At 45.1% G+C, this 26,404-nt stretch overlaps 1 protein-coding gene across 6 annotated transcripts; it reads right to left on the minus strand.

The window, feature by feature from the left end:
* Nucleotides 1-522: 522 nt before the first annotated feature.
* Nucleotides 523-17,419, minus strand: Ube2j2 (ubiquitin conjugating enzyme E2 J2). Of its 6 annotated transcripts, none has more exons than XM_052716125.1 (9): nt 17,245-17,418; nt 15,991-16,182; nt 14,866-15,028; nt 11,634-11,764; nt 10,337-10,377; nt 3,164-3,266; nt 2,939-3,077; nt 1,909-1,989; nt 523-1,165 (listed from the first exon to the last, which is right to left on the minus strand). In XM_052716125.1, the coding sequence occupies exons 4-9, from the start codon at nt 11,762-11,764 to the stop codon at nt 881-883; spliced, it is 780 nt and encodes a 259-aa protein (XP_052572085.1). In that variant the 5' UTR covers nt 14,866-15,028; nt 15,991-16,182; nt 17,245-17,418; the 3' UTR covers nt 523-880. The 6 variants fall into 6 exon arrangements, with proteins under 6 accessions (XP_052572085.1, XP_052572083.1, XP_052572084.1 ...); XM_052716123.1 differs by having other exon boundaries at nt 17,086-17,418; XM_052716124.1 differs by lacking the exon at nt 15,991-16,182.
* Nucleotides 17,420-26,404: the final 8,985 nt, after the last annotated feature.

A 26,404-nucleotide genomic window follows, 5' to 3' on the forward strand; every position in this document is an offset into this window, starting at 1 on the left:
ATCAACATCTAATACAGGTCACCTAAAAAGGATGTTGAGAGAACTTGGAGAGCCTCAAAATACGTAAGCCCAGTCCATGGGGACTTGAATTTTCCACTGTCCATCAACATAGGAAGAATACAGGCTCCTGGCCAACTAGACATAAGGAATTCAGAGAAAAGGCTCAACAGGCTCTCAGGGATCCGGCTTCTTCATCACTCAAAGGAGCTGAACGAAGGGACAGGTACTAAGGTTGTCGGCGATACCAGGGCCACCCCCTATCCTCCAAGCCTTCACTGTAGTCCTCAGCCACTGTGGTCAGAGAGCAAGGTGACTCTTCTATCTTAACGAGAACAGAACAAGCACTTTCTGTACGTATTTTCTCTCATTCATAAGTGGAGTTTGATAATGAGGCCAAATCGCTCCTCTCCTAGACCCCCAACTACAGCTGTTACCAGTCAGCCCACTTAGCCCCCACTGGAGGTCTGCAGCACTGGCTCCACCATGAAGTCTTCAGCTCTTCCACTAAGAACACACACAGTATTTATTTGATAGGCATTTAAGTTTTATATTTTTAAGTGATCAAATCTAATAAAATGGAAAAAAACAAAACAAAACAAACAAAAAAACGGGATTACTAAACAGGTCCAAAAGACAACACAGGAGATAAGCAATAAAACCAAAGCGTGAGTGGCCCTTGTCCACATCAGCCTCAAGAGGGAGTTAGGAACCTCCAATCTCCTCCAAATCACACATTTTGGTTTTTGCTTTAAGGTTTTTAAAAAGTGAAGCCCAGGAGTCCAGCAGGCCATCCTGTGCTCAGCAGCATGTCCATCCCGCCTGCATCAAGCTCTGGCCCCTGCGTCCCTCAGCAGCAACTGTAGATTGCGGCTCTTGAGCCTCATTCCTGTGCTATGCTTCTCAGCACGTACTTGACCGTGTAGGCAAAGGCCGCAAACCCAACTATAACAAACAAGTTCGCCAAAGCGCCGCCCAGGAGTCCATGATGCCTGTTGGCCTGTGGGAGCCCAGCGAGGTTTGGGCCGGCAGCAGGTGCATGCCCATTGAGGAGCTGGATCCCATTCTGGCCACGGTGCATCTCCCCATCAGGAACCACGTCTGGCAAGGGAAGGTTCTGGGGCCTGCTACTTAGTTCATCTTGTGCTTTCTGTTTCTGTTTAATTTCCTGAGAGAAAAACACAAAAACCCTCAGTTGTCTTAACAAACCTGTTCCTTTGAGAGCAGCACTCGAGTGTTTATATACCACCCAGAACACAGTTCTCCATTCCCCTGCAGTAGATCCTAACCCAAGAGAGAATAGCTCTTGGTCCCACTTAACAGGTGAGGAAATCAAGCAAGGTATCAACATGACTATTCTGTGCCTGAGCCAGGTGCCAGCAATGCCGGGTAACAATGAGCCATCAAGCATTACACCGCTATCCAGCTTGGTGCTTCTGCTCATTGTCATGGTCTCAACTGCAGCCCAAACCAGGGAACACTTAACTCCACATGGATAGTACATACCCAGCCCTTGCCGTAAGAAGCAACTGATATACCTCCTAGCCATTGCTGGTGGATCACTTGAGGGATGGCCACTGATTGGCAAGTTTCATGCCTCTGTGGGGACAGACTCAGCCCCCAACACTTGAACATGTCCCTCAGGGTCTCCCCCATCCCTGGGCTCTGTCTTTCCTGCACTATAGGGTCCTGGAGAAGAGCCAGCTCTATCACCCAAAAATGTGTATACCTGGAGGCATAGACAGCACAGACCCTTCTATGTCCTGCAGCAACATAGAGAGCCTGCAATCCCCCTAAACATCTACAGGAAAACAGCAGTAGGCACACATACAGATTCTCTTTGGAAACAAATCTGAAAGTGTTTTTAACATAGGGGAAGATAAAACTGAGTTCCATCTTTGGCTTTCTTACCTCCACAACTTCAGGAAATAATTCACAAAAGACTTTATCTTTTAAATTAAACACTAAACTCTGTGCTGCCAGCTGTCTTTTCTAGGAAGAAAGAAAAGGGAAATATCAGCCAGAAAGCTAATTTTAATTTTTTTGTTTTTTTAAGGCAGGGATTCTCTATGTAGCCCTGGCTGTCGTGGAACTCACTCTGTAGACTGAGTTGTCTTCAAACACAAAGAGATCCACCTGCCTCTGCCTCCCAATACTGGGATTAAAGGTGTACACCACTACTGCCCAGCTAATTTAAATAATTTTTTTTTTAAGTTCTTGCCAGGCAGTACATGCCTTTAATCTTAGCACTAGGGAGGCAGAGGCAGATGGATCTCTGTGAGTTCAAGGCCAGCCTGGTCTACAAAAGGAGTTCCAGGACAGTCACAGCATTACACAGAGAAACCCTGTCTTGGGGGGAGGGGGTGCAGATTCTTTAAAAAGATAGGATACGGTGGTGGTGCATACCTGCAATCCCAGTATTCAGGAGGCTAAGGTAAGAGGATCACTACAGATTCAATGCCAGCCTGCCCTACATAGTGAGTTCCAGACCACCCTACACTAATGAAACCCTAACGGCAAAACATAACCTCAAAACAGACCTCTGTAGAGTCAAGGATTATAGAAAGCACTTAAAATGCTTTCTCTTCTCAAAAATTAGTCTTATGAAGGGTTAATTATGTTTTTGTTATCAATTAACATTACACATTATTCTTATCATTTAAATATTAGAGAACTAAAACAAGCAGGGAACAAAATGTTGTGCAGGCCCTTCTCAAGCCTTACAAAGTCTCCTGAGGAGTACAGGAGTGTCAGTGATGTTTAGCAAGGACAAAAGCAGAGTTGGAGACAGAGATGGGCAGTGAGGCCAAGGGCCATGTTCTGAGGCAGCTATAGCAGAGATTTCTACAATGTGGCCAGGAACAGGGCAGAATCAGCCTAGGATGAAAGGTTGGAAACCACAGTGCCACAAGGCCCAGGGCGAGGCGCTGCCACACCTCACCGTGAAGTCTGATGTTTCTATGCTGCCCAGGGTGGGGCCCTTCTCCACCATGAAGCTCAGAAGCCCTGTTAGAATGGTGGAGACAGACCACGCTGGATTCCATGTATCTGGGTGGAAATCTGTGATGGAGAGACACAGCCTGAAAGAAAGTGATTTTTGTCAGTAAGAATGTACATTTCCCATTACCACAGACAGCTCAAAGCATTGCATCACCTGAAAGCTTACCTTGTGTTGCACTTAAACCTTCCATTGGGGGTTATCATGTAAATACTAGGAGGCTTAAATGGAAATTCTCTGGGAAAAATTAGTTTTCCATGATAATAGCCACCTATATCAAAAGAAAAAGTCTTATTAACTATTGTTAATTATTTCCCTTGTTAACATCCAGGGTTACTGCTTCTCAACACTCATCAACCTTTCCAGTTCCCAGCTGGCTTCCCAAGCACATAGTATCCCACTGCCCTCTCTCTATGCTGGCTCACTGGCTCAATCCACTACTGACTTTATTCACCAGGGCTCATGCTACACCAACACCCTCAGCCTATCCCCCAGCTTCTGACTCTCCATCTATTGCAACCGTGCCCACAGGAGTCTATAACTATCACTTGCCCTACTACAGCTACAGAACACCCCTTCTCTCTCCAGACTCATGTTCCATCCTTACTGAGAACTGAATGGTCAGAAGAAAACTTGCAAGGGGTCCCAGCCTCCTACACTACTTCATTTGGTTCCTAGGAAATACATTCCTAGCACCAGCATTTGTCTGCAGGGAGAAAAATTAGGAAACACCCACTTGCATTTCAAAGAAAAGGGTCACATGAATGGATGTCAGTTATGAGTTGGTGAAAGAGGAATCTATGACATATAATGCAAATTAGATAAGATAACAACAAGCTATTGGACATCAGTTAACTATTTGCACTAAAGAACACATAAATGAAGGCTGAAGAGATAGATCAACAGTTAAGAGCCTCCTTCCATGCAAGCATGAAGATCAGAGTTTGGATTCTAGAACCCACATAACAAGATGGTCCCACACATGCCTACAACTCTTAACAATGAGAGTGATGGAGACAGACGAAGACCTGGGCGTGTTGGCTGCTAGTCTAGCAGAAAAATAATGAGTTCAGGGAGACTGTCTCAATGGAACAGGGAGACCTGACACACGTAAATGTGGACCAGCACATACATGTGCACACCCCTACTCCCAAACCCCCCACCCACACTAACATGTGATTCTTTGTGTATAAATACACATTATTTATTGATTGGTTGTGCTGGGGATTAGACCTAGGGCCTTGCACATTCTTTTTTTTTTTTTTAAAGATTGATTTATTTATTATGTATACAGTATTCTGCCTGCATATATCCCTGCAGAAGAGGGCACCAGATCTCATTACAGATGGTTGTGAGCCACCATGTGGTTGCTGGGAATTGAACTCAGGACCTCTGGAAGAGCAGCCAGTGCTCTTAACCCCTGAGCCATCTCTCCAGCCCGGCCTTGCACATTCTTAAGCAAGCACTCTACCACTGATCCCTATCCCTAATTCCAAGACACAGGTTAAATTACAAAGAATACTCAATGTTTGTGGGTAGTCATGGGTCTCACCCTCAAAACACGAAGATGTGCCAGGGGAATACTTTTACAAAAATGACCACAGCAAGACAGACCCTCTCCCCTACAATCAAAGTCAGTTCTTGCCATGGAACACAATCAGCAAAAGCTCTTCTACACACCTACCCAAGAAGAGCACAGAGAAGTCTATGAGGGATGAGCCACAAGCACACCCTTGGCTAAAATCTAGGGACAGAAACCCAGAGAACACAGCAGAACCATAGATGCCCAAAACCACTTTGTCAGGCTATGCTTCCCTACTGGCTTGTGCTTTGTCAATATCAACTGGTTGGTGATAGGCACTGTTTCTAGGTTATACATTATGCTCCACAATCTGTATCCCTGCACCACTGCTTGTTCCTCACTGCAAGAGCCACATAATATATGGGAAACAGTGGCTCAACCCATTTAATTCTCCTTTCAAAACATTTTTTTGGAATCTACTTTAGGTCCTTTGTCCTTTCATGTAAATTTTAGAGTAAGCCTTAACATTATTAAAACACAAATAAGATTACATTAAATCCATGATTAGTGGTAAATTATTAGCAAACTTTCCTTAGGAAGCCAATTTTGTACTTTTAGGATGGATGTGCCCAAGAACACTAGGAATAGGACTATCATAGAGCTCCAGTCAAAGATGTTTGCAGTTACAGAGGAGCCATTAGGAAAGCAAGGAAGAAGGGGCAGAACACCTCAAACACAAAGGAGAAAGAGCACACCAGGAATGTGGCCATCAACAGCATCATATACTAGAGGATAAGAAACTGAGGAAAGCCCTTGGCCAAGACAATTTAGAGGATTCCTTATAGACTCCAGGAGAATGTTATCTGCAGCTAGTAGTCCCATTAAGTAGGGACAGCTGAGGAGGGCAGTAAAGAGGGGATGACAAACTGGCAGCCTGAGGGACAGTATCCACAGAAAAGGATAAGGAGATGGAAGAATAGGGATTCCAGCACTAATGGCTAAGACAGTAGAGAAAAGGGTTAGGAAACAGGACCAGGTGGAAGCACAGTAACAAAGTCAGGGTTGAGTTGGCAAAACTAGGTAATCTCCAAGACTCTGCTCAAGCATCCTTCACTTCAGGGTCATACTCTTTTCTCCCTGTGTCCAGCCATTCTAACATCAACAAACTTTGGCTGGTCTAGCACTAGGAGAGGTCCTGTCACACAGGGTTTAAATGCTTACTATTTACTTTAAATTTTAAAAAGAGGATAGAGAGGTTCAGCAGTTAAGAGCACCTACCTGTTGCTTTTGTAAAGAACCTGAGGTTTCTTTTCAAGAATCTATACGTGTAGGCCAAAGTTTCTGTCACGCCAGCAACTCCCAAATACCCAGCAGCCACTTCCCAAATAATTGACTTGGAGGCTTAATATTACTTACAAATGCTTGGCCAGTAGCTCAGGCTTATTACTAACTAGCTCTTATACTTAACCTGTATTTCTTATCTATGTTTAGCCATATGGCTTGGTACCTTTTCTCAGTACAGCATTCTCACCTTGCTTCCTCTGCAATAGCTGGTGACTCCTGACTCCACCCTTCCTTTTCCCAGCATTCTTAGTTTGGTCACCCCACCTATACTTCCTGCCTGGCTACTGGTCAATCAGCGATTTATTAAACCAATTTGAGTGACAAATCTTTACAGTGTACAAGAGGATTATTTCACTGCATTTCTCCCCCTCCCTTTTTCTAATTAAAAAGGTTTTAACTTTAACATAGTAAGATTATATACAACAAAAAGTTAAGAATTACAGTAACATTAATCCATTTGCACTTGGCAAAATAGAGAAAATAATTATCTATCTTATCTTGGTGAGTCTAAAGTTTTGTATCTAATTTACTTTCTATTATAACTAAGGAAAACTGTAACTATTTAGTCTTCAACTCCATCAAAGACCCCAGAAGGGTGAAATGTTACTTAATGACAGGGGCAAGTTCCTCTGCAACAGTGGTGCATCTAACTCTGGCCTACAGGCCTAGCATGTCTGACAGACTTTTCTGAGATGCAGGATTTTTGAAGGACTGTCCCACCTGTCTTGGCAAAGTTCTGCAGTCACTTTCTTTTGTGTCCTGCTTGTCCAGTTTGGACAGTATATTGTCAGCAGTCAAGGCAAGGGCAGTTTCTTGCCTAGTGGCTAACTTTTGCCACAAAGAAAGTAAACTCCATATGGAGTTTCTTCAATGCCCATCATCTTCTCTGAAGTAGATTGGTGCTGCCAGGAGCAGATGAGTCTCACTGTCAAGGAAAGTCTTAAGTTCTTAAAACATTTTAAATGCCATATTCTATAGGTCTTTGAAGTGTTTGAAGATTGTCTAAAAATATATCTTTGTATGACCTTGAAAACATACCTAACATGACTATACGTTTGCTATTATAGTTGACTATTAATCTGTATTTCCTAATTATATATTACATTTTTTAAATGAGCTGCATAAACATAATACCCTAAACAAGAGTAGAAATATACATACAGTATAAGAAAATTAACTTTAAATTTGTATCAATAAACCAAGGTCCATACTAATGTAAAATATGTAAGATTAATAGTTGTTTTTTTGGATTAAAGTAGATTCAATAATCTACCCTTTTATCCTATCATTTCCATATACCCCTTTTCTTTTTACAATTAGATCCCTGAATCTAATCTCCTTTGTTCAGTTTTTCTGACCACTGCCAATAACAACTTGTAACCAACTCCCTAAACAATGACAAATATCCATAATTTATTTTTGGGAATGTGAGCATAGTTCTCTAGACTACTTCCTGCTGATTGTGGGCGCTGGTAATCTTTGGGGGACCCTGAGGAAATTTAGGATTATGGTCAAGTCCTGACTCTGTGAGGCTAGATCATCTCAGCCTGTAGCAGCCTTGAAGCCTTTCTGGATACAGAACTCAGAGGAAACTGCAACAGGGGCGCTCTGAAACACTGGATCATCTGGGCCATGTGTTCCCATTGGAGATTTTTCAGGGGTCTTCCTTGATCAAATCTGATTTTTCTTAACCCAGAATGAATCCAGAGCCTCTCATTTCCTGTGGAGATAAAAGCAGAATCTCTTTCCCAAAGTAACCTATCTTTTGACTTAAATTTTGAAGTCAAGATAAACACACTATAACCCATTTATAGAGGTTTTTTTTTTTTTTCCATCTGAATCTGTCTTTACTGTGTATCCATAACCCTTTTCTGACCACGTAAGTTTTTAAACTGCCAAGTGGGCATGATTAGGCCCAAAGCCGACAGCTTTGGAGGCGGGCTCCACCCCAGTAGACTTCCTAAGAGTCCAGTTTCATGGTGGAAGTACCAGCAAGAGTCAAGCTTCATGTTCCAACTCTGGGAAGCTGTTGGGTCCAAGCTGCTACCAAGCAGTATGCAATCAGTCACCCACAAACACCATTCAAGTGCTCCATTGCAGGACCTCCCAAAGAGCTGGCTATCTGCCAGCACAAACCAGGAAGCTGCATCTTATAGGAGCCATGCCTCTGCTTGCCACTAGCAAACAGAGCCTACCCAAGGAAAGGTTGCTAGCAAGAAATCATGCTTGAATATGTTCTTTTGTGTGTTTAGAACCCTTTTTTTAAGCTTTCTCGAGTTTTATGTGCAAATTCTTGCTGAACATTTGACTGCCACATTTGAGTGCTTAAGTTTCTGTCCTGCCAGCAACTCCCAAATACCCAGCAGCCGCTTCCCAAATAATTGATTCAGAGGCTTAATATTACTTACAAATGCTTGGCCAGTAGCTCAAGCTTATTACTAACTAGCTCATACTTAAATTAACCTATAATTCTTATCTATGTTTAGCCATGTGGCTTGGTACCTTTTCTCAGTACAGCATTCTCACCTTGCTTCCTCTGCATCTGGCTGGTGACTCCTCACTCCGCCCTTTCCCTTTCCAGAATTCTTAGTTTGGTCGCCCCATCTATACTTCCTGCCTGGCTACTGGCCAATCAGCGTTTTATTAAACCAATTCAAATGACAAATCTTTACAGTGTATAAGAGGATTATTCCACAGCATACACGCGCGCGCGCGCGCGCGCACACACACACACACACACTTAAAAATTAAAAACAATAGCCAGGCAGTGGTGGCACGTGCCTTTAATTCCAGCACTCAGGAGGCAGAGGCAGGCAGATTTCTGTGAGTTTAAGGCCAGTATGATCTACAAAGCAAGTTCTAGAACAAGCTCCAAAGCTACAGAGAAACCCTGTTTCAAAAAAACAAATAAAATTTAAAAACAAAACCCAAGAAATACCAAGAAACAAAATAATTTCAAAACTCAAAATAGTTTTTCTTTTTTCTTTCTTTTTTTTTTTTTTGGTTTTTCGAGACAGGGTTTCTCTGTGTAGCTTTGCGCCTTTCCTGGAACTCACTTGGTAGCCCAGGCTGGCCTCGAACTCACAGAGATCCGCCTGGCTCTGCCTCCCGAGTGCTGGGATTAAAGGCGTGCGCCACCACCGCCCGGCCTCAAAATAGTTTTTCAAGCATGTCAAACACACAAAGTATTTTCATATTGTTTTTACCAACTGTTTGGAAGCCCATCTTTCACATCTATTAGGGACTGACAAAAAGAAATTTCAAGGGCTCCTCAAGACACATAGCCTGTATGCCTCCCTCATTTTACCCACACCCTGCTGCTGTAGGGCTTAGGCATGTTTTTGGTGCCTGGCACTGTAAACACCATCATTATGACATGTACACACATTTATCTCCCCACATAGCCCCTGCAGACTCATTATCCAGAATGAATTACCCCAAATCTTAGGACTCCTGGGCCAAAGGAGAACCTGTTAAAGAAGTATCAGCCAAACTACCTGCAAAAGAGTTTGCCCTTTTCATTCTCAACTACCCAAGCTCTCAAACAAATGTCCCAAACAATATTTTTCTTTTTGTTTATGCTGAGGATGGAACCCAGAGCCTCACAGAACCACTAAAACCTCCTCTCTGGAGTGTTCCACAAGGTTTCCACCTATAGGCAAAGACCTGTTGTTTTTGTTGTCTTAAGTTAGGCCTGATGGCTAGAAGAAGAGGCACCGCCCACCTGGCCAGTGCTCTGCCCTGGGCTTGCCTGTGAGATGGTGTCAATCTTGCCATAGGACCCTAGAAATATGGACTAATTTGTCCAATCACTGAGGGCCCTAGTAACATCTGGTTACCTGAAGGATTAGGACACCAGGTCAACATTAGCAAGCAATAAAGAGATAAGAACCTGTTAGGTCCTATATCCTTCCTAACCCTCACATGCCTCCACTTAGCTTGGAAACTATTCTGAAGACATTAAAAAATACCTTGCACTAATTTTTTGACAACATTCCCTTCGGCCTTAGAAACAGAAGAATGTTTTACTATTTATTCCAATTTGTTTTCCCCTGGACTGGAAAGATGGCTCAGCAGTTAAGAGTACTTGCTGTTCTTGCAAGAGGATCCAGCAACCACATGGTAGAGCACCATCATCTATAACTCTAGGATCTGACCCACCCCTCACTTCTGTGGGCACCAGGCACACACATGGTACACAAACATATAGGCAAGCAAATACCCATACATATAAAATAAAATTTAAAAAAAAAAATCTTTTTCCCACCTCTAGCCAACATAAGAGGCCAGGGAAATGCAGATGGTAATTACAAACAGTCCAGAAATATCAAAATGAGCAAACATTTCTAGGACTTAAGAAAAACACTAGGATGAGATTCAGGTAAATCTAATTTAACTACTACATATCCAAAACAGAAAGACTTTTATTTACATTGATAGGAATGATTCTTTTTTTTTTTTTTTTTCCTACTCACCTTCATAAGGAGTCATCTCAGGGCCTCGGACAACATAATGCCTGAGAGAGAGAAGCAGATTACTTGATCTGTAGACCATGAATTCTCTAAAACTATAAAGTTCTCACAAAAGGCCTGGCATTGATGTTTGGGGGCAATACTCATCACTCTAAGCAAAAAGGGGACATACATACACATCATGGCTCATGCTAAATCCTTCTCTCCTAGGAGATTGGTGTTTTAGTGGGTGGCAGGCACAGGTGTCTAATGGCCACTCAAACAGAACCTGGGCAACAAGTGTCTAATGAGTTTCTTCAGTGACATGTCACATGTGCTGTCCAATTTCACTGCTGGGGGAGCTAAATGTTCTTTGAACAAATGCCCAAGACCAGGAATCTAGATGCTTCTTTCTACATTCCTGCAGACTTCACCCCACCTACCTCTTCCCTTTGTTGTTTTTTTTTTTTTTTTATCTTTTCGTACTAACAAGTCTTTTTTTTTTTTTTTTTTTTTTGGTTTTTTGAGACAGGTTTTCTCTGTGTAGCTTTGGAGCCTCTCCTGGAACTCGCTCTGTAGCCCAGGCCTGTCTCTGCCTCCCGAGTGCTGGGATCAAAGGCACGCGCCACCACACCTGGCATTAGGCATCAAAGTATTTTTTAAAAGATCAAATTCACCAAAGCAAGAGAAATGTTTAAAAAAAAAAAAACTGGTCCACACTACACAGGCTAGCCTGGAACTCAAGAGGCCCACCTGCCTCTGCTTCCTGAATGCTGGGATTAAAGGTGTATACCAAACCCAGTGAGAAATGCTCACCAAAGCTGGCAATGAGCATTTCCACAGAGAACATGTAATTTCAGGACTCTACATTTTTAACACAGCAAAAGAACTACCAAGAAACAAATATTTTCCACAAGCTCTATCAGCTTGAGATTTATGAGCACTTGGCCTAGGCCGGAGTCAGGGGTTAGTGACAAGACTTTGCCACCAATGCTCCCAGGCTAGACAGCTAATTCCCAGTATCAGGAAGCAAAATGCAGCCGAACCCTAATTTACATGAACGACATCTGAGAGCTTTGTATACCCAAAGCCCGCAATGAGGACTACCCAAGATTTTTCCTTTCAGTCCTAGCCTAAGCCAAGCAGAACTCCCTAATATTCTTGACATGGCATTCATTGCAAAGCCCACAATATTGACAGGCATCTCCAGTGTCCATCCATAGCTGAGGAATTAACTACTGCCTCTGCCCACCAGCTAGACCACTACAGACCTTCAAGAGAGTTACTATGCTGCAGAGTGAGCAAGAATGCAGAATCTTACCATTCAAGAATATTTGAAGGGAGGGGCTCTGCACAGATGTAAGGCACCGGATCTTTCTTAATTCGAAGGTAGTCCTGTTTCAACCTTTGTGTTGCTGTTGTTGGAGCTCTCTTATTGCTGTTATTGCTCATCTATTTAAAAAGAAAAAGAAAAAGCATCTCTACTTACAGAGAACAGAAGAACATACACATGCATTCCCTTACTATAGACAACTTCAGCAGATGACTACCCCTGCTTTCCTTTCTGCAGCCCACCAACCATCAAGCCCATCCCTCAGTTCTTTTTCTGTATGTCCCTACCACCATCACCACTTTCATTTATGCAACATGATACCAAGTGTCTAACACGATGTAAGGTAGAAAGAACCATGAAGCTGCATTCCTGTCCTCAAAGAATTTACAGATTAATTCATTCAAGTGGGATCTGGGTAGGTATGCTGAAACCAGCCTACACCAGCTCTACATGTCCTTTAACTCTGTTCAGCAACACCTCGGTAATGAACATTTCACAAGAGGAAATTAGTGAGTACCACAGGCCTTCTCCTGGCTTGGAAGCCTGTTACACATTTGACACTGATCACAAGTAACAGCAGTAGGGGCAAAGAGATGATGTGGTACTTTCAGAGATCTAGATGCATGTACTAGGCAGAGGAGAAGGCATGTTTAGGGGAGCACATTGGTCACCATGTCAGGCAGGAGCTCAAACACAGTGAAGGACAAAGAACAAGACTAGCCAGAGAGACAAAGTCAAGCTTCCAGAATCCCAAGAGTTATAGGTCCCAGTCTTAAAGTACATGTGGTGGTCTAAGTAAGAATGGCCCCCATAGGCCCACTGCAAGTGGCACTATTAGCAAGTGTGGCCTTGCTGGAGGAAGTGGATCATTGTAGGGGCTGGCTTTAAAGTCTCAGATGCTCAAGCTAGGCCTAGAGAGGCATTAACTTCTGCTGCCTGTGGATCAAGATGTAGAACTCTCAGCTCCTTCTCCAGCACGTCTGCCCACATGCTGCCATGCTTCCTGCCAGGATGATAATGGACTAAACCTCTGAAACTGTAACCTAGCCCCAATTAAATGTTTTCCTTTATAAGAGTTGCCATGGTTATGGTGTCTCTTCACAGCAATAGGACCTTCTATGAGGAAGGTCACTCTGGGGCCTCAACATAAGGCAGCAGTAAAGGATACATACAGGGAGTAAGACCATGACAATGCTAAAAAGAAAGAACTAGGGCTTTTGAGATGTCTTGGTGAGCAGGTAAAAGTGCTTGCCAGACAAGACTGATGAAAGAAGTTTGATCCTCACAATCCAGATAGTGAAAGGGAAAGAACTATCTACTTTAAGTTGTCCTCTGACATTCACACACAAGCCCACAGACATGCACAAACATGCATGCATCCACAAACAATAAATATATATATATATATATATAAACTTTTAAAGAGGACTGGAGAGATGGCTCAGCGGTGAAGAGCACTGGCTGCTCTTCCAGAGGACCCGGGTTCAATTCCCACATGGCAGTTCACAACTGTCTATAACTCCAGTTCCAGGGGATCTGACATCTTCACACCAAAGCACATAAAAAAATATATTATTTAAAAAAAAAAAAAAACTTTTAAAAGAGAAGAGACCAGCTGGATGTGGTGGTACACATCTTTAATCACAGCATTTGGAAGGCAGAGGCAGTCAAATCTCTGAGTTGAGGCCAGCCCAGTCTACATAGTGAGACTCTGTCTCAAAAAAGAGAAAGAACTGAATCAGGGACTCAGACCCATTAGCTATACTCCAAAAGGAGGAGGCAGTGATGGAGGGAATAGGGTTCCCTCTGCCACAGATGTCAGAAGAGCTCCTCTTTGTTCTCTTTTCTCATGATTTAAGACAGAAACACAAAAAAATTCTACAACTAAAAAAAAAGTGTGAATACTACTAGTCTAAAATACAATTGAGGGGCCACTTAGGGATATACAAATTAGAGGAGATAGTAGGCTGGTGAGATGGTTCAGTGGATAAAGATACTTGTTGCCAAGTCTGATGACCTGAATTCAATTCCCAGGACCTATATGACAGGAAAGACTACCACAAGCTGTTCTCTGACCTCTACACACATGCTATGGCACACACCTCCCCAGTACCAAAAATGAAAATATATTTAAGTTTAAATGAAAAAAGCAGAGGAGATGAACTTGACTATAACAGAGCAGGTTGGACATGGGCAGTTACAGATGGCCATATCGTGTGGTACTGAAAACCCAGATTTGCCCATTGCAGCCTCCTCCTTTTCTTCCCACCACTCTCACTTGGCCACTCTATCCCTAACCTGTCTCACACAGTGCTATCTGGTCACTTTAACCATAACTCTAGACATCAGCGAACATCAATAATAGCTGTGATTCCCCATCTTGACCTCCCAAACTAGAGAAACCTAAAGTCAACCCTATCCTGTCCTTTGTATGAATTATTCCCAGCAGAGAGCCACATGTTTTTTCACTCTTCAATATTTGCTTATACATATTATTTGACAGTCAACAACTTTCAACCATTTGGCCTAATTTCTTGGTAGACATCATCACCACAGACCTCTGCATCTGCCTCCTCTACCAGGATATTGATACCTCATGACAACCAAGGTGTGGTATGGACTTACTCTGTACCCTCAGGGCCTACAGAGGGGATAGCTCAGCCAGGGTATCCACCACAATCCTCTCATGTGCACAGTATCAGTCAAAGTGCCCATGTGGCTTCTCAATTGGGGAAATGGGGGATGAACCCTAATCCATGCATTACTTGTTCACTTCCTTCTAGTCCCAATAACCATAATGCAGGAACACATTACTTTCCTGTCAACCACAAGAACCTCAAATCTCTTTACACTTCATCTTGTGCACTAAATCAATGCAGTTTAACCATCCACTCCCCACCAAAGACAGCAGATAAATGGCAACAGCTTCTTTATCCGCCAAACTCTTCAAACAACCCATCTAGACGTAGTTCTCATAGCACCTAGTAAAACCCAATCTTCCCAGCCCAGTTTGGACTGGTAGAAAATACACCTACATCCTTCCCTAACTAATCTGAGCTACATCCATCAGGGTCCTCCCTGACTTCCCTAATCAAATGCTTCCTTTTCTGTTCTTCACAACCACACCACCACCACCATCACCACCACCACCACCACCACCACCACCACCACCATCATCATCATCACCACCCCCATGGTCTAAGATATAGTGCACAAGAACCTTTCTGGCAGAATCAAGGGCTTTTGCCTGATGCTTCCAAGAATGTTCACACCAGGAACATGGTTACAGTCCAGCATGGCCAAGAAATGCTTCCAGAAAGCATTGTCCCCAAGTTCTTGGCTTCAGAAGCCATGTGGGCCAGAGAGCTCAACTTGCCCAGCACCTAGTAAGAAACAAAGCAATAGCCAATGATCCACAAGCAGAACCACAAGATTCTTTCTCTTATGTTCACCCTTGAAGTTAACACTCCAACATGTACAAAATAATTTCAGTGGTAATCCCAACACAACTATATTTGGATTCAGCTAAGTGACCAGACAGGATGCATAATCAAAGTTAGTGGACACACAACAGTAAACTAGCAAGGTAGTTGTGCCAGGCTATAAATGTAACTCAGTTGGTTAGTGCTTGCCTAGCATGCAGGAAGCCCTTTGATTCTTGGCACCACATAAACAGAGCATGGTGGTGCATACCTGTACTCCCAAAACTGAACAGGTAGAGGCAAAGAATCATAAGTTCAAAGTCATCCTAGGCTATATAGCTTGGAATACATGAGGTCCTGTCTTGGAAAAAAAAAGGAAGGAAGGAAGGATGGATAGACGGACAGGTGTGGTGGCACACATCTTTAACCCTGGCACTTGGGAGGCACAGACAGGCAGATCTCTGTAAGTTCAAGGCCAGCCTGGTCTACAGAGTGAGGTCCAGGAGAGCCAGGGCTACAAAGAGATACCCTATCTCAAGAAAGAAAAAAAAAAAAAACAAAAAAACAACCGACCTTGTCTAATCAAAGGTCCCTCTCATATTTGCTTTTAATTTTTTTTTTTTTTTTTTTTTTTTGAGACAAGGTCTCACTTCATAGCTTTGGCTGTCCTGGAATTCACCATAGACTAGAGTGGTCTCAAACTCAAAGATCCTCCTGCCTCTGCTCCACAAGTGCTGATATTAATGGAATGTGCCACTTTAACTTTTTTTTTCCTTTCAGCACTGGAAATTGAACCCAGAGCCTCACACATGGTAGGCAAGTATTCTATCACTAAGCGAATGCCCAACCTCAAACTTACTTTTAGACATAAAAATCATAATTAAGATTCAACTACTCAGTTGCCCTAACTGATCCTCCTTTACCTCACTCAGAACAGCACTTTCTTTCATGATTCTCCTGGAGGACTGCAGGTGACAAGAAGCAGCCAGTCTCTAGCAGAGTAAGTCTTTTCTGTCCCACATCACTGTGCCAAGGTGGCAGTTCCTTTTCTTCTGGACATCTCTCTCCCGTACCAGTACAGTCAGTCAGGTGATGGTGTGGAATAAAACCTTGGCCTGAGTGATCAAAAGGGTACATGACACACCCAAGGCCAGGATTTTCAGGGAGTTCTACCTTCTCCAGGATTACTTCACTGGCTGGATGAAAGCCAGAGGCTCATAGAAGCAGCCCAACCGCCACTTTCTCACACACACCTGAGAACGGGGCTGACACTGAGTTCAGGAACACCATGATGTGCAGACTATCGAGTCCAAGTTCCAGCACCTAGACCTAGCTCTGGCTGAAGATCATACACAGAACTTTCCAATTAAATAAAATCCTAAAATTCCTCCCCCCCCCCCCCCGAAGCTAAATTACCATTTCACACACCTGGAATGAATAAAGCCTTGTACCACTGCTTACAAAAAGGCTGTTTTATGCACTTGTTAGCTTACAATGGACCGTGGCTTTATCTCTTCAAAGTTGTCTATCTGGATCTGACAAAACGTTGGGAATCTGACCTGTGTTACCTACTAAGTGAGGTACACTGAAAAGGAGGTGAAGTCATTGGCTGAGGATCTGTAGTTAGTAAAAAGTAGAGAGTAAGTCCCCACCGTATTCATCCCGCCCCCCCGCATAGGGCAGGGTCTTGTTCAGGGTCCAAGTCCCACTCTTACTTTCAAGTGTTCTGTTACCTCCAAGGGCATAACGGTGGACACGCTCGTTTCTGTTGGGGTTTATTAAGTAGTCTGAGGTTCTAACTGTCCAAGATAAGAGGGAGCACTCAACGGCTGCCACCCCACAAAACAAACTCACCAGATACGTTTATAAAGATCAACCCTGGCTACTCCTGGAAGTATTTCAAGTGCACCAACCAACAGGCCTCTTCGTGAGAGATTCTGCCGCGTGGCAAACCAAATCTCTAACCTGCCCAAAGGACCAACCCCAGCCAGGAACCCCAAGCGCCCTCGGTAACCGACCTCGGGTCCGCAAAGGGACGCTCCGGGTCGGAGCACAGCAGGCGACGTAACGAACTGGACTGGACGTGCGGAGTCCCCCGAGTCCCCGCCCGCCGCTCTGGCCGGCTCCGGCGGGGCGAACGAGCGGCCGGAGGGCCCGCGCAGCCCGCGAGCGCTCACCTCTCCCTGAGGCCGCCGCCGCGTTCAGGTTCGCCGTGGTCGAGGCCAGAGCAGGGTGCGAAAGAGTGAGGCCCGTTCTGTGAGCCGCACCCGCGCTGGGACTTAGCCCACCGCACCCGCCGCAGCGTCTCCGCTGCTACCGCCGCTCAGCTTCCAAGATGGCCGCTCGAGGGGTGGCCTAGGCGCCGCTTCCGCTTCCGGTGCGCTGTTTGCCAGGGGAAGCACTTCTCTAGGCAGCTTGGTGGAGGGCTCTACTATCCGTTCCTGGGTGTCCCGGGTATCTTAACTGTCTTGGAGTAATTACGTCCCACCGCTGCGTAAAGGGTTGCTGGCGCGTGCGCACTGGAGAAGAGCTCGGGGGAGGGGCGGGGAGCGAGTAGCTTGACTCCTCCAGGAGGCTCGCGGGACAGGATACTGCCTGACCCGCACCCCAGGAACAATAAGTGGCTACAGGCATCCCTCAGTGCCCCCGCCCCCCATATCTCGGGCCAGTCTGGGACGCCAGGTCCAGAGAAAAGATGACCCGTGAGTTCACCACGATCTGAGACTGCCTACGGCCACCTTCTGGCCCAGGATCCATTCGTCTGCTCTTAACGCGAGGATTCTTGGCCTAGAGGTCATCTAGCCTGCCCTCGCTGCCCCTCTAGCCATGAAGACCCCTGTGTACAGCGCAACTGATAGGCATAGGCATAGCCAACCCTATGACAGCCTCCCAGCCCTGAGGACAGAGGTCCTCATAAAAATAGTTTCTGTGTTTTTTGTACCAAGCTTTCGATCCAGTTCATGAATACTGTCATTATGCTCGAGGACATTTCTCTAAGACGGGTTTTCCTCTTCCATGGCCTCCTTCCTGGCCTTGGAGAGGGGAAGTGTCACATCTTGGTCACTTGGCCAGGCCATCTGGCTGCTAGTGGGGATGTTCTGAGTACTAGTTTGGGCCCTGACAGCTGGAAAAGCTGGGCAGAGAGACTGATAGATGTCCAGACTTCCCCAGACCCTCATGCTCACATTCCTGCCTTACCTTTGCATTCCTGGGATGCTCAAATTTGTTCTCATGTTGGTGACATATATGTCACACACATCCCATGCCCTTGACCCAGCACCTTCCCCTTTCATTTGCTTGTGAACTCAGTGTATGTAGGTTCCAGGAAACCAAGCTGGATGTGGCGAGTGTTGGGACTCCACCTTGCAGGGCAAAGTAGGGCTGGGATCTGGACAAAAGGACCTGGATAATCTCACATCCTCTTTGGTCACATGAGAAGTAGCTGAAGACTGGACCAAGTGGTGCTTGGGATGTCCTCAGGCTGCTCCAGGGATGCAAGTTTGGGCTACCAAGCAGAGGCTGTCATTGGCAGTGCCTAGCCAACCAGATAATGTAGGGCAGAATTGCTGTTCAACTTAAAGTTCTCATCCTTCACCATGACCCTGACTGCCTCTGAGCATAAACAGTGGGCTCACTAACTGATCGTTGACAATTGATGGCTGAGACTCAGCACTGTGGTGATATGTGTACCCCAATATATTAGTAAACAATATATTCGGGTACTAAATATATATTATATATATAAGCATATGTTTATATATATAAATAAATATCTAGGGATCAGAGGACAGAGCCAGCCACTACTAGATTAGACATAGAGGTCAGGCAGTAGTAGCACACTCCTTTAATCCTAACACTATTTTACCATAGAGGTCTGGAGGTCTGTACAGACATACAGGAAGTGATAGAGATGGGCGGAAAAAGGAAGCGATGTAGCTGGGCAGAGAGAGGAAGTAAGATAGCAGGGCACAGAAAGGTATATAAAGCCTGAGTATACAGGAAGTAGCTCTCTTGGGCTGAGGGTTTTCCTAACAGTAAGAGCTTGTGGCTGGCTTGTTCTATTCCTCTGATCTTTCAGCTTTCACCCCAATATCTGGCTCCAGGTTTTTTATTAAAACCATTTAGCAGTTTGTGTTACACAGCACTGTGAGTCCAGCAGTGGCCATTGATTCACAGGGCAGGTGGTGGATGAGCCCACTCACCTTAGTTGTGATCTGGCCTGCTGCAGCAGGGCAAGGCCCTGAGCCCTGGGGAGTGTCCTGTCTGTCAGCCCACCATGGCAAGTTAGCCCTGGAAGACCAGTGGCTTCTCTCACTGACAAACTCAGAAAACACATCAGAGAGACCCTTTGCCTCCTTCCCCAGAGCTCTATGGTCCCTAATCAAGGTAAATTAAGTTGCCTTTGTTATTTTGCATTTTTTGTTGTTGTTGTTCCAGAGCTGAGGGCCAAACCCAGGGCCTTGTTCTTGCTAGCAAGCGCTCTACCACTGAGCTAAATCCCCAACCCAAATTAAGCCACTTTTAAAGGATGCAAAGTTAGAAAAGAGGCCATTCTGCATAGAAAAATAATCATGGGCTCTCTGGAACATACCTTGCTGGCTAGTTTTATGTCAATTTGACACAAGCTAGAATCATCTGAGAGGAGAGAACCTCAATTAAGAAAATGCATCTGGCCGGGAGGTGGTGGTGCACGCCTTTAATCCCAGCACTTGGGAGGCAGAGCCAGGCGGATCTCTGTGAGTTCAAGGCCAGCCTGGGCTACCGAGTGAGTTCCAGGAAAGGCGCAAAGCTACACAGAGAAACCCTGTCTAGAAAAACCAAAAGAAAAAAAAAAGAAAATGCATCTGTAAGATTGGGCTGTAGGGCATTTTCTTAATTTGTGACTGATGCAGGAGGGCCTAGGCCATTGTGGGTGGGGTCACCCCTGGACTGGTGGTCCTGGGTTCTATAAGAAAGCAAGCTGATGCTGGGCAGGGTGATGTTTGCCTTTAATCCCAGGCACTCAGGAGGCAGAGGCAGGTAGATCTGAGTTCCAGGCCAGCCTGGTCTACAGAGTGAGGTCCAGGACAGCCAGGGTTACACAGAGAAACCTTGTCTCAACAAACAAAGCAGGCTGAACAAGCCATAAGGAGCAAATCAGTAAGCAGCAGTCCTCTGTGGCCTCTGCATCAGCTCCTGCCTCCAGGTTCCTGTCCTGCTTGAGTTCCTGCTCTGACTTCCTTCAATGATGAACAGTGATGTAGAAGTGTATGTCAAATAAATCCTTTTGTGGTGGTTTGAATAGGAATGACCCCATGGGCTCATATATTTGAATGATTGGTCATTAGGGAGTGGCACTAATAGGTATGTCTTTGTTGGGGTAGATGTGGCTTTGTTGAAGGAAGTGTGTCACTGAGGGTGAACTTTGGGTTTTCAAATGTTCAAGCCAGGCCCAGTGTTTCTCTCTCCGTGCTACCTGCCAATCCAGATGTAGAACTCTTGGCTCCTTCTCCAGCACCATGTCTGCCTGCGCATGATCATGGTGTCTCATCACAGCAATAGAAACCCTAACTAACACACCTTTTCCTCACCAAATTGCCTTTTTTTTCATGGTGTTTCATTGCAGTAATAGTAACCCTAAGACAATATGAATGCAAACAACAGCCAGATCTTGGGCCATAGCCATTCTCCGACCTGCTTGTCCTTGTATAAAATTAAGCACTAACATACCTACCAGTGTAGCATGAATACCTGAACTATCATGATGGTGAGGCTGCAGAGAGAGCCCAACTCAGAGCCCCCCAAATCCTAAGCACACCTGACTTATACCTGAAGGGACAAGATATTGGGATATAGGGGGACAGAAGTAGCCAGCAGGTTCTGCCAGAACCAGAGACCTCACCTCACCAGACACACCTTCAACTTTCTGGGCAATAGGACTCAGGTCTCTCTCTATAAAGCTGGTGGATGACCTACTAGCAGGAGGGGGTGACTGGAACCTTCTTGAACTCCAGAACCAAACCCCTAAGGATAGGAGCCATCTTTCTGCAATGGGAGAGCTTAGGGTTTGCCTCCAGGATATACCTCCAGTTTTATGGAGGGGGGAAGCTGAGTTATAGGAAAAAATAGCTGATCACTACTCAGCATTTTGGGTACTCTCCTTAATGTTGTAACAGCTTCCAGAAGACCAAAAAAGTCTGGAATTCAAAACAAAACCAAAAACCAGCATGGTGGCAAACACCTTTAATCCCAGCACTTGGGAGGCAGAAACAGACAGATCTCAGTGAGTTCGAGGCCAGCCTGGTCTACAAAGTGAATTCCAGGACAAGTAGGGCTGTTACACAGAGAACTGTGTCTCAAAAAAACAAAACAGCACTCTCCAAGAGCCAGCAAGATGGCTTACTGGATAAAGGCACATGCCACCAAGCCTGATGGCCGCGACACACATGGTAGAAGGAGAATTTTGACTCCTGCAAGTTGTCCTCTGATTGCAACATACTGTGGCACACACACCTACACACACACATAAATACATGTAAATTTTTACCAAATATTTATTTTTAATTGTGTCTGTTCTCATGTGGGTATGTGCACATGAGTGTAGGCACCCACAGAGGCCAGAGGCATTAGATTCCTTGGAGCTGGAATTACAAATGGTTGTAAGCTACCTTTTGTGGTGCTAAGACCAAAACCTGGGTACTCTGGAAATGCAGCAAGTGCTTTTAACCACTGAGCCATTGCTGCAGCCCTGATAAATATAATTTTTTAAAAATACATGTAAGAGGGCTGAACTGGAACCCCAGCTCTAGAGAATCTGACACCCTCTTCTGGTCTCTGTGGGTATCAACACACATGTGGCATATGCTCACACAAACTCATATAAAATTTATTTTGATTAATTTATTTATTTTTGACCAGGGTCTCACTATGTAGCCCTGGCTGACCTGGAATGCACTGTGTAGATCAGGCTGGCTTTGAACTCAGAGATTCACCCTTCCTTGGCTCTGCCTTCCATGTCCTGGGAATAAAACTGTTCCCTGCTGTTGTGGAATATTGCTTTAACTATGTAAAGATGTGTTACATTTGTTTATGTTGTGGAATATTACTTTAACTATTTAAAGAAGTGTACATGTGTTTATGCTGCATTTGTTTAACTATGTAAAGGTGTGTTGCATTTGTTTTATCTTGCCTGCTTAAGGCACCTGAGTGGTCTAATAAAAAGCTGAATGGCCACTAGCTTAGGCAGTAGAGGGATAGGTGGGGCTGGCAGGCAGAAAGAATAAGTAGGAGGAGGAATCTGGCTCAATAAGAAGAGAGAACAAGGGAGATGCCCAGGGCCAGACAGACACAGAGGAAACAGGAAAGTAGGACATACAGATTGAAAGGAAGGTAAAAAGCTCTGAGGCAAAACGCAGATGAATAGAAACAGGTTCAATTAAATTATAAGAGCTAGTAGGTCAAGCCTAAACTAAGGCTGAGCTTTCATAATTAATAATAAGTCTCCCTGTCATGATTTGGAGGCTGGTGGTCCAAGAAAGCCTGCTACACTCTGCCATATCTGACTCATAAGTTTAAAAATAAATTATAAGAAAAACAAAAAGCTTCCTTCAGGGTAGACCACAAGGCCTCCAGTAGAGTCAGTCTGGCCAGAGCTTGAGGGAGGGTCCCAAAGGGCTGGAGGTGACCCAGGAAAAACATCCTCACCTATCTCCCTGACTCCCATCAGGAAGTACCAGACTAGCAGATGTATCCCCATGTCAGAGTATGAGGCACCTTGGTACCTGTTCTGTGGTGACCCAAGATCCTGCCTGGCTAGTGCAGTCAATGCATGGTCTCTCCGCAGAAACACCGAAGAGATCCCTCACCAGTCTAGGTCCAGAAACCTCAGATAAGCCAGCCCTTAGCCCAGAGAGGATACTTCAGTCTCCCCATACTAAGAATCTTGTGGGCTGGAGAGATGGCTCAGAAGTTAAGAGCACTGGCTGCTCTTCCAGAGGTCCTGAGTTCAATTCCTGGTGAGTTCAATTCCCAGTAACTACATGGAGGCACACAACCATCTATAAAGAGATCTGGTGGCCTCTTCTGGCCTGCAGTGCAGGCATGCATGCAGACAGAACACTGTATGCATAATAAATAAATAAGTCTTTTTTTAAAAAATTATCTTGTGTGTTTCAAATGAATCCCATAAGACTCTCACAGGGTGCACTCTGAGTTGCACTCAAGTATGAAGAACCCCAGGAGAAAAACTGAGCCTGGAGTCCTTTGAAACACCAAGTACCTGTAGTCCCTAAGGTAGCCTTGTCCTGGGAGTAGACAGTACCTGCTCCTGGTTCCTGGTTACTCTTGGGAATAGATACTTATAAGGCTCAGGATGGAAGTAAGTACTCCAGTGTCCTTTCTGGGAGAGCAGAAGGCCTACACTAGGAAGGTCCAGGAACATCTATTTGTTCATTCTCTCTCTCTCTCTCTCTCTCTCTCTCTCTCTCTCTCTCTCTCTCTCTCCCCCCCCCCCGCCGTGTGTGTGTGTGTGTGTGTCCCTCTATCTCTCTTTTCTCTCCCTCCCTCAAACATGTATATGTTTTACCTGAAACACCCATATATTTGAATGTCTGTGCACCATGTGCATGGCTTGTGCCCATGGAGTCCAGAAAAAGGCATTGGATCACCCTGGAACTAGAGCTACAAATGGTTGTGAGCCACTGTGTGGTTGCTGGGTCCTCTGAAAGAGTAGCTAGTGCTCTTAATCAGCTGAGTCATCTCTCCAACCTCTTTCCATATCTTTCAATATGTAGTTAGTGAATAGTGACCACAGGGGTCACTTGTAGATCAATAATAGAGGACATCCTTATGCTATCCCAGCCTGCCTCCCCTTCACAGAACCAGGAGCACCTGGGGAAGCAAGTGTAGGACAGGCCAGGAAGAAGGAGAAGACAGATACTCTGAGGCCCAAATCAAATGTAAACCATGAAGCTGACCCTCATTGTGCCTTCCCTGAATCTTAGTTGTCCCTTCAGGCTTTTCTAGGAAAAGGGCTGAATTAGAGGCCAGTGTTCCTTCTTTCTCCCTTCCTTCCTTCCTTCCTTTCTTCCTTCCTTCCTTCCTTCCTTCCTTCCTTTCTCCCTCCCTCCCTCCCTGTCTGTCTATCTACCTTCCTTTCTTCCTTTTTCCAGCCCCAGCAATACTGGGAGATATGAGTTGCTCTAGTTCAGACAACATAGCCCAGGCTCTTCCTCTTCTGCTGCTGAATGTCACATAGCAAGTCTATTCACATTCCCCCAAAGGAACACTGCTTAGATGTGGAAAGACACTGCAGGGCATATGCTGAGTCTGGGAGTCCCTCACCAGCCTTATTAACTAGTACCACTTTTGAACCTTGAGCTAAAAGAAATGCCTTAGCCATATTTTACACTTAAGAAAATGGGCTCTTGGGCTGGAGAGATGGCTCAGAGGTTAAGAACACTGGCTGTTCTTCCAGAGGTCCTGAGTTCAATTCTCAGCAACCACATGGTGACTCACAACCATCTGTAATGAGATCTGGCTTCCTCTTCTGGCCTGCAGGGACACATGCAGGCAGAACACTGTATACATAATAAATAAATAAATCTTTTAAAAAAAATGGGCTCAAAGAGGTTGAATAATTTGAGCAAGACTACAAAATTGGTGAGTGACAAGCTGTGGTTCCCAACTGACCAGCTAAGTCCTGGGCTGCTTTTCCTCAGCATGATTTCCATCTCCTGGGATGTCATCAGTGGCTGCTGCCTGCTTCCAGAACCAAAAGGCTCATGACCTCACCCCTTTTGGCAGTCAAAATTCAGTTGGATACAATGGTAGTGGGCACTTTCTCCTTCAGTCTAACCCAAGTCTTTAGAATTGATTGGTCAGGAAGGCAGAATCTGTTCTGAGTAAGGGATGCTAAGGCTTGTGCTCACCCCACAAACCAGGCTGAGGGGTACAGTATGACCATTGGGTCATCCTGAGACATGCAAGGTACCCCAGAAGAGACAGGAACAGTTAAAGCTCCTAGTGTTGTGGCATCTGGCTAGCCTGCCTTTATTTTCACATGCCTACTATGTGATTTGGTCTCTGAGTGTGGATTAGAGTCTTAGTGTATGTGTGGCTTTCATGTGTGTTTTAGCATGTTCCAGTAGGTAGTATGGTTGAAGCAGTAGAGAAGGTGAATCCCCACCACTCAGGGCATCTGTTACCATCTGCACACTCAAGCTACAGGTTGTTTCGACAATTAATGCCCATCCCAACAGCTATGTGCCTGGTCTCAAGGAACACCTGTGTTCTGAGAGTGGTGGACCCCACCCAATGTCTCTTAGCTACAAACACTTGCAATCAGTGTTGGAGATAAGAGCCAAGGAGATGGTAGCAAACAGAAATCCCTTCTAGCCTGGTGGGAACCCAACTCTGAGCTCCAGGAGTCAGTGTGGCTCATGAGGTAGCCAAGTGGGTCCTGGCCCAAAGCAGATCCCTTTCCCCTCCAAAACCTGCTACCCTATCACCAAAACTAGGGTAAGGCGCCCAAGTCTCTTCTGCTAGGCTCAAGTTGAGAAAGGCTCAATTGGCAAAGGGACCCTACATCTCTGTCTCCCCAAGAATTCCCCGTCCATTCTCAGAGCAAGTGTGACTACCAACCCCTCAACTGAGCCACTCCCCTGCCACCCTGCACACTCCCAGTGGCCTGCTAATAAAGAAAAGGCTTTACAGCCAGCCTCAGGCCACCTCCTGTTCTATGACTTGCTGGAGCTGTCACCATTTCAGCTGCCCACCACACTCTCAGAGAAAGAATGGAGGCATTTGAACAAGAGCCCACCTTCAAGATACTAAGGGGTGCTTGCCATGGGCTCTGCTCTCTGTGCTGGCTCCTGAGGTTGAATGGTGATCATTCATGACAATCAGGGCAGGTCATTTTTTAGATCTGCTAGACTGAGAAGGGAACAAGTCTCTCCTGCTTGTTGTACATGTTGGATTGAACCTCAGAAAAACATTCCAGACAGTGTGTGGGGTGGCCCCCAGAGTATTTCGCACCACTGTGTGTTCAGGTGCAACATACCACGAAGTGAATTGTGCATATTGACCACACCATAAATACATGGAACCAGGCAAGAAAGAGGTCAGCAAGGTCCAATCTTTTACACACAAACACACAGCTAACATGGAACAGGGTTCTGGCTTCTTTTCTGATCTGTGGCACTTGTTGACTGAGAGCTTGGTACACACTGGGCATGCCTCCCAGTGTGTATGAGCACACATAGGTATATGCAGATGTACATGACTTCACATGCATTCTAAGTGCTAGCATTGCAGCTCCTGCCATGTATAGGGCCTCTGAAATCTGCATTTATCTGCCCC

Source organism: Peromyscus californicus, unplaced genomic scaffold (genome assembly GCF_007827085.1).
Source record: "Peromyscus californicus insignis strain IS unplaced genomic scaffold, ASM782708v3 Scaffold_5__1_contigs__length_169319896, whole genome shotgun sequence".
NCBI classification, from domain to species: domain Eukaryota; kingdom Metazoa; phylum Chordata; class Mammalia; order Rodentia; family Cricetidae; genus Peromyscus; species Peromyscus californicus.